Source organism: Oncorhynchus mykiss, chromosome 26 (assembly GCF_057628025.1).
Source record: "Oncorhynchus mykiss isolate SJ-2025 chromosome 26, ASM5762802v1, whole genome shotgun sequence".
Taxonomy (NCBI): Eukaryota; Metazoa; Chordata; class Actinopteri; order Salmoniformes; family Salmonidae; genus Oncorhynchus; species Oncorhynchus mykiss.
In genome coordinates this window covers 38,065,306-38,077,500 of record NC_143047.1, presented here as the reverse complement: position 1 = coordinate 38,077,500, position 12,195 = coordinate 38,065,306, and the positions used below count along the sequence as shown (strand labels likewise).

Genomic DNA, 12,195 nt, shown 5'->3' with positions numbered 1-12,195 from the left:
TTCTTCCTTGCTGAGCAGCCTTTCAGATTATGTCAATATAGGACTTGTTTACTGTGGATATAGATACTTTGTACCTGTTTCCTCCAGCATCTTCACAAGGTCCTTTGCTGTTGTTCTGGGATTGATTTGCACTTTTCACACCAAAGTACGTTCATTTCTAGGAGACAGAACGCGTCGCCTTCCTGAGCGGTATGACGGATGCGTGATCACATGGTGTTTATACTTACGTACTATTGTTTGTACAGATGAACATGGTACCTTCAGGCGTTTGGAAATTGCTCCCAAGGATGAATCAGACTTGTGGAGGTCTACATTTTATTTTCTGGGGTCTTGGCTGATTTCTTTTGATTTTCCCATCCACAGGTACACCTCCAATTGACTCAAATTATGTCAACTAGTCTATCAGAAGCTTCTAAAGCCATGACATCATTTTCTGGAATTTTCCAAGCTGTTTAGAGGCCCAGTCAACCTAGTGTATGTAAACTTCTGACCCACTGGAATTCTGATACAGTGAATTATAAGTGAAATAATCTGTCTGTAAACAATTGTTGGAAAAATTACTAACCGACTTTCCAAAACTATAGTTTGTTAACAAGAAATTTGTGGAGTGGTTGAAAAACAGGTTTTAATGACTCCAACCTAAGTGTATGTAAACTTCCGACTTCAACTGTTTATCAGAATATCTTGAATTACCAGTATGGCCTCTTTAGGAGTCCTGGTGGTCATGAAGGTCAGGTCACTTCTGATGTCTCTCATTCTGAAGAGATATGAAAAACATCAGGAATAAAATGGCATTATGAGCATTATTAGCTGTAGCTGCAACAAGTTTACCATAGAAATAGAACCCACTCTATGAGTTTCCATAGATACAACTATATTATGGACTGTAATGCATTTGATTTGTTCATTATTAAAGCCATTCAGCCCTGTACCCCAGCTTTTAAATAATGAATCTCGTTATGCTGCCACACTACATTATACAGCATTTCGCAAGTCTGAAGATTAGCGAAGCACATATTCATGTCCATCACACTTTAACAGGATGAGGTAGAACAGGCTTAAAGCTAGAATCATTCATTGCTGCACCCATTTTTTGGAGTCATCAATTAATGATATATACATTAATGATATATACACATTTATTTGTGAAAAATACAACTTATAAATGCCTCATGAGCGTAGTTCAACTGTCGTATCCCATCTGAACCCAACATATAAGATTTTTTACAAACATTGGGAGTAAAACAAAGAAGAAGAAATGTGATGAAATACTGTATAGCCTCAGAACATGGTTAAAACTATCATTCTGATGTCATGGATGGTTCTTCCATCCATACATAGCACTCACTCTGAATGTGAGAATGGTTACATTACTCCAGGCCCATCCCTCAGCTTTTTACCAAAACACAGGCGGGTGGCTGCTTTGTTATTGTTTAAATGAAGGATTACAGCTTTAAGGCCAGAAGTTTGATGAAGAAGATAGTTCAGTTCATTAATTGATCAAATGTTTCTCTTCATGAAGAGCCCACCAGTTATGGTGATGCTTCATGTCATCACAAACAAAGTATTTGGCACATTTTCAGATGGAGGTACTTACACATTTGCCAACTCGTCCACGTTCAACGTTTTGAATTTCATAGCTAAACAATCAAAAACGTAGATATCCTGAGGAGATCCTTTTTGTTTACAGATGTAAACACCAAGGTTATCTGTCAAGGAGAGGCATTTGTTAAAATACAACAAACAAGTATTTCTCCAAAAACAACCTGTTAGATGACAACCAAATGCCGAGGCAGCCGAGGCAGAACCTTTATATTCTTCTAAAACGGATCATAACTCACAAATAAGTAGAGCCCACTCAAAAATATAAACACTACTTGTGTTTCATAGCACACAGTAAAGTTTCAAATGTTTCAAATATTTATTGTGTGTTTTTGTTTTACTTGACTTTATAGTACTACTGATATTGATTACTGCATCGTTGGGAAAGAGCTTGCAATGAAGTCATGTCACTGTACTTGTGCACGTGACAATAAAACTTGAAATGACACCAACACAGACTTTGAGGCGTCCTTCAAGAGGCCTGGGTTCAGTCCAAAATATCACACATTGGATAACTTGAGTTAATTATTTCCCAATAATTATTTTAGATTTGCAAATTTATGTTAACATCCTTCCCCCTAAGGAAATATAAATAGATTATTGCAGGAATATCTAAAACATTGGCCAAATTCAAACGGAAAGTCCCTGATACATTAGGAAACAAGGCCCAGTACTTTCTTGACTACAAACTTTCTTTACCCAACCGTGGAACAGACTGTTTGTTCCCAGACTCGGGACTCTCTCTATTGGTTACACAGACTTTGGACTCCCATCCTATTCTAACCACCTCTCACTGGCTTTGTATTCATGTTACCTGATGAAATTGCTGTTCAAAATGATCTTGTTAACATCTCATGCACATTCAGATGTCATAAATCAGCATGGCAGAGCTCTCCCTGTCCTATGCCGTGCCTTGATTGTATTACTGTTGATGATATCTGGAATGTGCATGTACACCCTGGCCCATCTACTGTTGCCAGCCCCGATTCTGACTTGTGCTCTGATATCTGCTTCACTGATTTCTGATCTCGTAAAAGCCTGGGTTTTCTGCATGTTAACACTAAAAGCTTATTACCTAAATGAATCAAGTGTGAGTTCACAGCTCCAATCCAGATGTGTTGGTAATTACTGAGACGTGGTTAAGAAAGAGTGTTTTGAACACTGATGTTAACCTTTCTGGCTATAACCTTTTTTCAGTAAGACAGATCTTCCAAAGGTGGGGACAGATCTTCCAAAGTGTTGATCTTTACCAAGGATCACCTTCAGCACTCGGTTGTCTCCACCAAGTCTGTCCCCAAACAATTTGATTTGCTCGTTTTAAGCATTAAACTTTCAAATAGTTCTTTGTTGACTGTTGCTGGGTGCCATTGTCCTCCATCAGCACCAGCCTGTACCCTACCTGCCCTAAGCTCTCTCCTGGCCCCTTAGACTAGGTCTGAATTTGTCCTGCTAGGTGACCTAAACTGGGACATGCTTAAACCCCCTGACCAAGTCCTAAATCAATGAGACTCCCTAAATATTTCTCAGATTATCAACAACCCTACAAGATATGACTCCAAACACCCAGAAAAGGCTACTCTCCTTGATGTTATCCTCACAAATAATCCTTATAGGAATCAGTCTGGTGTTTTCTGTAATGACCTTAGTGATCCCTGTTTTACAGCCTGTGTTCGTAATGGCTGCTCAGGGAAACGACCTGTCCTTATTTGTCATAGACGCTTGCTAAAACTTTAATGAGCAAGCCTTCCTTCATGAACTGGCCTCTGTGAAATGGTATGGAATCAGCATGATCCCCTCTGTCGAAGACGCTTGGACCTTCTTTTTTGATATTTTCAGTGGTATTGTTAACAAACACGCCCGCATAAAGAAAATGAGAATTAAAAACAGGTTCAGCCCCTGGTTCGACCGTGATCTTGCAGAGTTACTCCACCTCAAGAATTGTATTTGGTGAAAGGCTCTGCACACGCATACTCAGGCTGACTGGTTATTGTTCAGGCAAATGAGAAATAAGTGCACTCAGGCTATCCGGAAGGCCAAAGTTAGTTACTTTAAGGAGCAGTTCTCTCTCTGTGGGTCTAACCCCAAGAAGTTCTGGAAAACAGTTAAAGACGTGGAGAATAAACCCTCCTCCTCACAGCTGCCCATGTCCCTTAATGTTCATGATGTGGTTGTTACTGACAAGAAGCACATGGCTGAGCTCTTTAATCACCACTTCATTAAGTCAGGATTCCTATTTGACTCAGCCATGCCTTCTTGCCCGTCCAACATTTCCTCATCTTCCACCCCTTCTAATGCGACTATCCCCGATTCTTCTCCCTCTTTTCCCCCTGCCCTGCTATAAAGTTTCTCCCTGCAGGCAGTCACTGAGTCCGAGGTGCCTAAACTGCTTAAACTTGACCCCAAAAAAACATCTAGGTCAGATGGTTTATACCCTTTCTTCTTTAAGGTTGCTGCCCCTATCATCACCAAGCCTGTCTCTCCTTTCTGGGGAGGTTCCCATTGCTTGGAAGGCAGCCACAGTTCATCCTTTATTTAAAGGGGGAGATCAAGCTGATCCTAACTGTTATAGGCCTATTTCTATTTTGCCCTGTTTATCAAAAGTGTTGGAAAAACTTGTCAATAATCAACTGACTGGCTTTCTTGATGTCTATAGTATTCTCTCGGGTATGCAATATGGTTTCCACTCAGGTTATGGATGTGTCACGGCAACCTTAAAGGTCCTCAATGACGTCACCATTGCCCTTGATTCTAAGCAACATTGAGCTGCTATTTTTATTAACTTGGCCAAAGGTTTTGATACGGTAGACCATTCCATTCTAAGGAGTATTGGTGTCTCTGAGTATTGGTGTCTCTTTGCTAACTACCTCAAAGAGTGCAGTGTAAATAAAGTCAGAAAATCTGCTGTCTCAGCCACTGCCTGTCACCAAGGGAGTACCCCAAGGCGCAATCCTAAGCCCCAAGCTCTTCTCAATTTACATCAACAACATAGTTCAGGCAGTAGGAAGCTCTCTCATCCATTTATATGCAGATGATACAATCTTATACTCAGCTGGCCCCTCTGGTTTTGTGTTAAATGCTCTACAACAAAGCTTTCTTATTGTCCAACAAGCTTTCTCTACGCTTAACCTTGTTCTGAACACCTCCAAAACAAAGGTAATGTGGTTTGGTAAGAAGAATGCCCCTCTTCCCACAGGTGTTATTACTACCTCTGGGGGTTTAGAGCTTAAGGTAGTCACCTCATACAAGTACTTGGGAGTATGGCTAGACGGTGCACTGTCCTTCTCTCAGTACATATCAAAGCTGCAGGCTAAAGTTAAATCTAGACTTGGTTTTCTCTATCGTAATCGCTCCTCTTTCACCCCAGCTGCCAAACTAACCCTGATTCAGATGACCATCCTACCCATGCTAGATTACGGAGATATAATTTATAGATTGGTAGGTAAGGGTGCTCTCGAGCGGCTAGATGTTCTTTACCATTCGGCCATCAGATTTGCCACCAATGCTCCTTATAGGACACATCACTGCACACTATACTCCTCTGTAAACTGGTCATCTCTGTATATCTGTCGCAAGACCCACTGGTTGATGCTTATTTATAAAACCCTCTTAGGCCTCACTCCCCCCTATCTGAGATATCTACTGCAGCCCTCATCCTCCACATACAACACCTGTTCTGCAAGTCACATTCTGTTAAAGGTCCCCAATGCACACACATCCCTGGGTCGCTCCTCTTTTCAGTTCGCTGCAGCTAGTGACTGGAACAGGCTGCAACAAACACTCAAACTGGACAGTTTTATCTCCATCTCTTCATTCAAAGACTCAATCATGGACACTCTTACTGACAGTTTTATCTCAATCTCTTCATTCAAAGACTCAATCATGGACACTCTTACTGACAGTTGTGGCTGCTTTGTGTGATGTATTGTTGTCTCTACCTTCTTGACCTTTGTGCTGTTGACTGTGCCCGATAATGTTCGTACCATGTTGTGTTGCTACCATGTTGTTGTTATGTTGCTACCATGCTGTGTTGTCGTGTGTTGCTGCCTTGCTATGACTGCCTTTTGGTAGGCCGTCATTGTAAATAAGAATGTGTTCTTAATTGACTTGCCTAGTTAAATAAAGGATAAATAAAATAAAGCCTACTTTCTTCCAAGAAGACGAGACATGGCCCACATACTCCAACATCCTTCAACTGTAATGCTGGAGTCACAGTCAGATTAACGTATTCTTTCACTTCTTCGTTCATCTTGGCAAATGTGTCATCGAGAACAATCTGAAAACTTTCATTTTTATTCGACACTTAGCATTATTATCAACACATATATTTATATAGAACTTATTGTGTGATAAAAGCAATGTGAAGAGGAATCATACATACTTTTGGCCAGTCACAAGTCCAGATGAAGCCCACTGAGGGAATGTTTTGATGAACGGAGGCAGACTGAGCAAAATCCTTTCAACATCAGAGGCTCTAGACATTGAAGTCTCTGTCAGGATCTCCACAGAGCAGTTTGGGATTTTCTCTCCATCTTAACAATGGGAAAACAGTATATCATGCAATTAAAGATCATGCTACATAAAACTATAAAAAAAATGCTGAAGATTGTTGCTGTTCAGTTTTACCTTTGATTTTCTGCAGAACATACTCTCTCTCAAAGACATCTGGTAACCCAGGAACTCGAACTGGGTCGCAGAAACGTTCTCCAGGTTGAGAGTACAAGACTATCGGTACATAGTCCTCATGTTGTGAACTCTCTTTCTAGGGTAGATAGAAAGGTCAAAAGTATTTATCACACAGGGTGCCTGTAAAGTCTAGGTGCAGTATCTCAATTCACCATTTAAGTTATTTCATAACGTGTTTCAGTAGGACTACAGTAGAAACAGCTTTAATCAACAGCATCTCAAAAGACAATGGGCACACCTTTGCTTCAGAAAACAGGTAGGCCCAGCACACTGGTGCATTCTCAAAAACATCTGAGTCTTCAATGATTTTGTCACCTCTTCTTTTGTGGAGGCTTGGCAACAGCTCTCTGAAGAGATTGTACAATCCTTCAACGATAGCAACCTAAAACAAATGTATACATTTTATTCATACATTTGTGGACATATTAAATTATATTATATTTGTATGCTTTTGTGACTAAATATATATCACCTTCTGGGTCCTTGTTCCAACCTCATTTCTATACAACAGCTGATGCAGACTTTGGGCCAAAGGATTGCACCCACTGAGCTTTCGGATGTATGCAGTCACTATGCTTAATATATCTCCAGAACGGTGTTCTCTATTGCTCTGTAAAGAATAGGGGGAAAGCATTGAATGTGTTATAGCAGGGGACGAAGTTCACATCAAAACCAATGAGACAAGCAAAGGAACCATGTTGCATGCTTGGCCTGAGCATGGTCAAACATGACAAGACAGTGTAATAAATAGTGGAATATCTCACAATGGCATAAAGTGAAGAAAAGAAAGCACTGAGTCCTTTCTGGGATTGTTGCACTGAGGGTACGACATCATTGAAGTAGAATTCCATAGTGTCTGGACGCTCATCAGGGAAGGAGGACAGAGAAAAGAACACAGTTGACTCCTCATTGATTCCACAATCTAGCAAAGTCTGTCCAACTCCACCGCGTTCACATCTGCAGAAACATCAACATTGACTTAATAATGATGTCTTATCGTGGCTACTGATGCTGTGTGAAAGAAAACATTGTATTGATACTATCAGTAGTTACAACATGAAATGTGCTGGGGTTTTAAAATGTATGTGTTTTTATGCTATCAAATGTATGTGTTTTTATGCTATCAAATGTATGTGTTTTTATGCTATCAAATGTATGTTTTTATGCTATCAAATGTATGTGTTTTTATGCTATCAAATGTATGTGTTTTTTATGCTATCAAATGTATGTGTTTTTTATGCTATCAAATCTATTACAAATTCCTTGCTCTGCAATTCAGCGGATGTTGACAAATGATCCCGCTAAAGGGATTGGTGCGCCAAGAGGTTAATGATTAAATGAATTAATGAACATAAGATTACTTATAATGGAGGACATGTGCTGGGATTCCACTTTCATCAGAGAGCTTCTGTCTCAGATCTCGTAATGTGTCACTTGCCAAGTCCACCTTGACCTCAAAGTCTCCCTGTTGATGAAAAGTGTTCATATATAAGTATTAAAGGTAGACTCAGCGGGGTGACGTAGATGCACAAAGTAAACAGCATAGTGGGTCAATTAAAGAGTGCAAGGCTAAACTTCTCAGCTGTTTTGGTCCCGTAACTAACGCGCTGTAGCAGCGTGAATGGAACCCGCGCAGATACTGTGAGCGACAAAGAAAATGACCTCGACTGCGTGTACCCCCGCACATTGACTCGGTACTGGTATATAGCCTCCACATTGACTCGGTACTGGTACCCCCTGTATATAGCCTCCACATTGACTCTGTACTGGTACCCCCTGTATATAGCCTCCACATTGACTCGGTACCGGTACCCCCTGTATATAGCCTCCACATTGACTCGGTACTGGTACCCCCTGTATATAGCCTCCACACTGACTCGGTACCGGTACCCCCTGTATATAGCCTCCACATTGACTCGGTACCGGTACCCCCTGTATATAGCCTCCACATTGACTCGGTACTGGTACCCCCTGTATATAGCCTCCACACTGACTCGGTACCGGTACCCCCTGTATATAGCCTCCACATTGACTCGGTACCGGTACCCCCTGTATATAGCCTCCACATTGACTCGGTACTGGTACCCCCTGTATATAGCCTCCACATTGACTCGGTACTGGTACCCCCTGTATATAGCCTCCACACTGACTCGGTACTGGTACCCCCTGTATATAGCCTCCACATTGACTCGGTACCGGTACCCCCTGTATATAGCCTCCACATTGACTCGGTACTGGTACCCCCTGTATATAGCCTCCACATTGACTCTGTACCGGTACCCCCTGTATATAGCCTCCACATTGACTCAGTACCGGTACCCCCTGTATATAGCCTCCACATTGACTCGGTACTGGTACCCCCTGTATATAGCCTCTACATTGACTCAGTACCGGTACCCCCTGTATATAGCCTCCACATTGACTCGGTACCGGTACCCCCTGTATATAGCCTCTACATTGACTCGGTACTGGTACCCCCTGTATATAGCCTCCACATTGACTCTGTACCGGTACCCCCTGTATATAGCCTCCACATTGACTCGGTACCGGTACCCCCTGTATATAGCCTCCACATTGACTCGGTACTGGTACCCCCTGTATATAGCCTCCACATTGACTCGGTACCGGTACCCCCTGTATATAGCCTCCACATTGACTCGGTACTGGTACCCCCTGTATATAGCCTCCACATTGACTCTGTACTGGTACCCCCTGTATATAGCCTCCACATTGACTCTGTACTGGTACCCCCTGTATATAGCCTCCACATTGACTCGGTACTGGTACCCCCTGTATATAGCCTCCACATTGACTCGGTACTGGTACCCCCTGTATATAGCCTCCACATTGACTCTGTACCGGTACCCCCTGTATATAACCTCCACATTGACTCGGTACCGGTACCCCCTGTATATAGCCTCCACATTGACTCGGTACTGGTACCCCCTGTATATAGCCTCCACATTGACTCGGTACTGGTACCCCCTGTATATAGCCTCCACATTGACTCGGTACTGGTACCCCCTGTATATAGCCTCCACATTGACTCGGTACTGGTACCCCCTGTATATAGCCTCCACATTGACTCGGTACTGGTACCCCCTGTATATAGCCTCCACATTGACTCGGTACTGGTACCCCCTGTATATAGCCTCCACGTTGACTCGGTACTGGTACCCCCTGTATATAGCCTCCACATTGACTCGGTACTGGTACCCCCTGTATATAGCCTCCACATTGACTCGGTACTGGTACCCCCTGTATATAGCCTCCACATTGACTCGGTACTGGTACCCCCTGTATATAGCCTCCACATTGACTCGGTACTGGTACCCCCTGTATATAGCCTCCACATTGACTCGGTACTGGTACCCCCTGTATATAGCCTCCACATTGACTCGGTACCGGTACCCCCTGTATATAGCCTCCACATTGACTCTGTACCGGTACCCCCTGTATATAGCCTCCACATTGACTCGGTACCGGTACCCCCTGTATATAGCCTCCACATTGACTCGGTACTGGTACCCCCTGTATATAGCCTCCACATTGACTCGGTACCGGTACCCCCTGTATATAGCCTCCACATTGACTCGGTACTGGTACCCCCTGTATATAGCCTCCACATTGACTCTGTACTGGTACCCCCTGTATATAGCCTCCACATTGACTCTGTACCGGTACCCCCTGTATATAGCCTCCACATTGACTCGGTACTGGTACCCCCTGTATATAGCCTCCACATTGACTCGGTACTGGTACCCCCTGTATATAGCCTCCACATTGACTCTGTACCGGTACCCCCTGTATATAACCTCCACATTGACTCGGTACCGGTACCCCCTGTATATAGCCTCCACATTGACTCGGTACTGGTACCCCCTGTATATAGCCTCCACATTGACTCGGTACTGGTACCCCCTGTATATAGCCTCCACATTGACTCTGTACCGGTACCCCCTGTATATAGTCTCCACATTGACTCGGTACTGGTACCCCCTGTATATAGCCTCCACATTGACTCTGTACCGGTACCCCCTGTATATAGTCTCCACATTGACTCGGTACTGGTACCCCCTGTATATAGTCTCCACATTGACTCTGTACTGGTACCCCCTGTATATAGCCTGCACATTGACTCGGTACTGGTACCCCCTGTATATAGCCTCCACATTGACTCTGTACTGGTACCCCCTGTATATAGCCTGCACATTGACTCGGTACTGGTACCCCCTGTATATAGCCTCCACATTGACTCTGTACCGGTACCCCCTGTATATAGCCTCCACATTGACTCTGTACTGGTACCCCCTGTATATAGCCTGCACATTGACTCGGTACTGGTACCCCCTGTATATAGCCTCCACATTGACTCGGTACTGGTACCCCCTGTATATAGCCTCCACATTGACTCTGTACCGGTACCCCCTGTATATAGCCTCCACATTGACTCTGTACTGGTACCCCCTGTATATAGCCTCCACATTGACTCTGTACCGGTACCCCCTGTATATAGCCTCCACATTGACTCGGTACTGGTACCCCCTGTATATAGCCTCCACATTGACTCGGTACTGGTACCCCCTGTATATAGCCTCCACATTGACTCTGTACTGGTACCCCCTGTATATAGCCTGCACATTGACTCGGTACCGGTACCCCCTGTATATAGCCTCCACATTGACTCGGTACTGGTACCCCCTGTATATAGCCTCCACATTGACTCGGTACTGGTACCCCCTGTATATAGCCTCCACATTGACTCTGTACTGGTACCCCCTGTATATAGCCTGCACATTGACTCGGTACCGGTACCCCCTGTATATAGCCTCCACATTGACTCGGTACCGGTACCCCCTGTATATAGCCTCCACATTGACTCTGTACTGGTACCCCCTGTATATAGCCTGCACATTGACTCGGTACCGGTACCCCCTGTATATAGCCTCCACATTGACTCTGTACCGGTACCCCCTGTATATAGCCTCCACATTAACTCTGTACCGGTACCCCCTGTATATAGCCTCCACATTGACTCGGTACTGGTACCCCCTGTATATAACCTCCACATTGACTCGGTACTGGTACCCCCTGTATATAGCCTCCACATTGACTCGGTACTGGTACCCCCTGTATATAGCCTCCACATTGACTCGGTACTGGTACCCCCTGTATATAGCCTCCACATTGACTCGGTACTGGTACCCCCTGTATATAGCCTCCACATTGACTCTGTACTGGTACCCCCTGTATATAGCCTCCACATTGACTCGGTACTGGTACCCCCTGTATATAGCCTCCACATTGACTCGGTACTGGTACCCCCTGTATATAGCCTCCACATTGACTCGGTACTGGTACCCCCTGTATATAGCCTCCACATTGACTCGGTACTGGTACCCCCTGTATATAGCCTCCACATTGACTCGGTACTGGTACCCCCTGTATATAGCCTCCACATTGACTCGGTACTGGTACCCCCTGTATATAGCCTCCACATTGACTCGGTACTGGTACCCCCTGTATATAGCCTCCACATTGACTCGGTACTGGTACCCCCCTGTATATAGCCTCCACATTGACTCGGTACTGGTACCCCATGTATATAGCCTCCACATTGACTCGGTACTGGTACCCCATGTATATAGCCTCCACATTGACTCGGTACTGGTACCCCATGTATATAGCCTCCACATTGACTCTGTACCGGTACCCCCTGTATATAACCTCCACATTGACTCGGTACTGGTACCCCCTGTATATAACCTCCACGTTGACTCTGTACTGGTACCCCCCTGTATATAGCCTCCACATTGACTCGGTACTGGTACCCCATGTATATAGCCTCCACATTGACTCGGTACTGGTACCCCCTGTATATAGCCTCCACATTGACTCGGTACTGGTACC

At 44.1% G+C, this 12,195-nt stretch overlaps 1 protein-coding gene across 3 annotated transcripts in view; it reads right to left on the bottom strand.

Moving 5' to 3' along the window:
* LOC110526774 (uncharacterized) overlaps positions 1-12,195 on the bottom strand; it is a 35,849-nt gene that overhangs the window by 18,564 nt on the left and 5,090 nt on the right. For all 3 annotated transcript variants that reach the window (XM_090222929.1, XM_090222931.1, XM_090222930.1), the window contains 9 exons: positions 7,647-7,750; positions 7,050-7,242; positions 6,758-6,895; positions 6,524-6,667; positions 6,226-6,361; positions 5,981-6,131; positions 5,746-5,882; positions 1,598-1,709; positions 694-757 (listed from right to left, as the gene is read on the bottom strand). In XM_090222929.1, the coding sequence (XP_090079055.1) occupies positions 694-757; positions 1,598-1,709; positions 5,746-5,882; positions 5,981-6,131; positions 6,226-6,361; positions 6,524-6,667; positions 6,758-6,895; positions 7,050-7,242; positions 7,647-7,750 (1,179 nt within the window). The remainder of the gene's footprint in view (positions 1-693; positions 758-1,597; positions 1,710-5,745; positions 5,883-5,980; positions 6,132-6,225; positions 6,362-6,523; positions 6,668-6,757; positions 6,896-7,049; positions 7,243-7,646; positions 7,751-12,195) is intronic.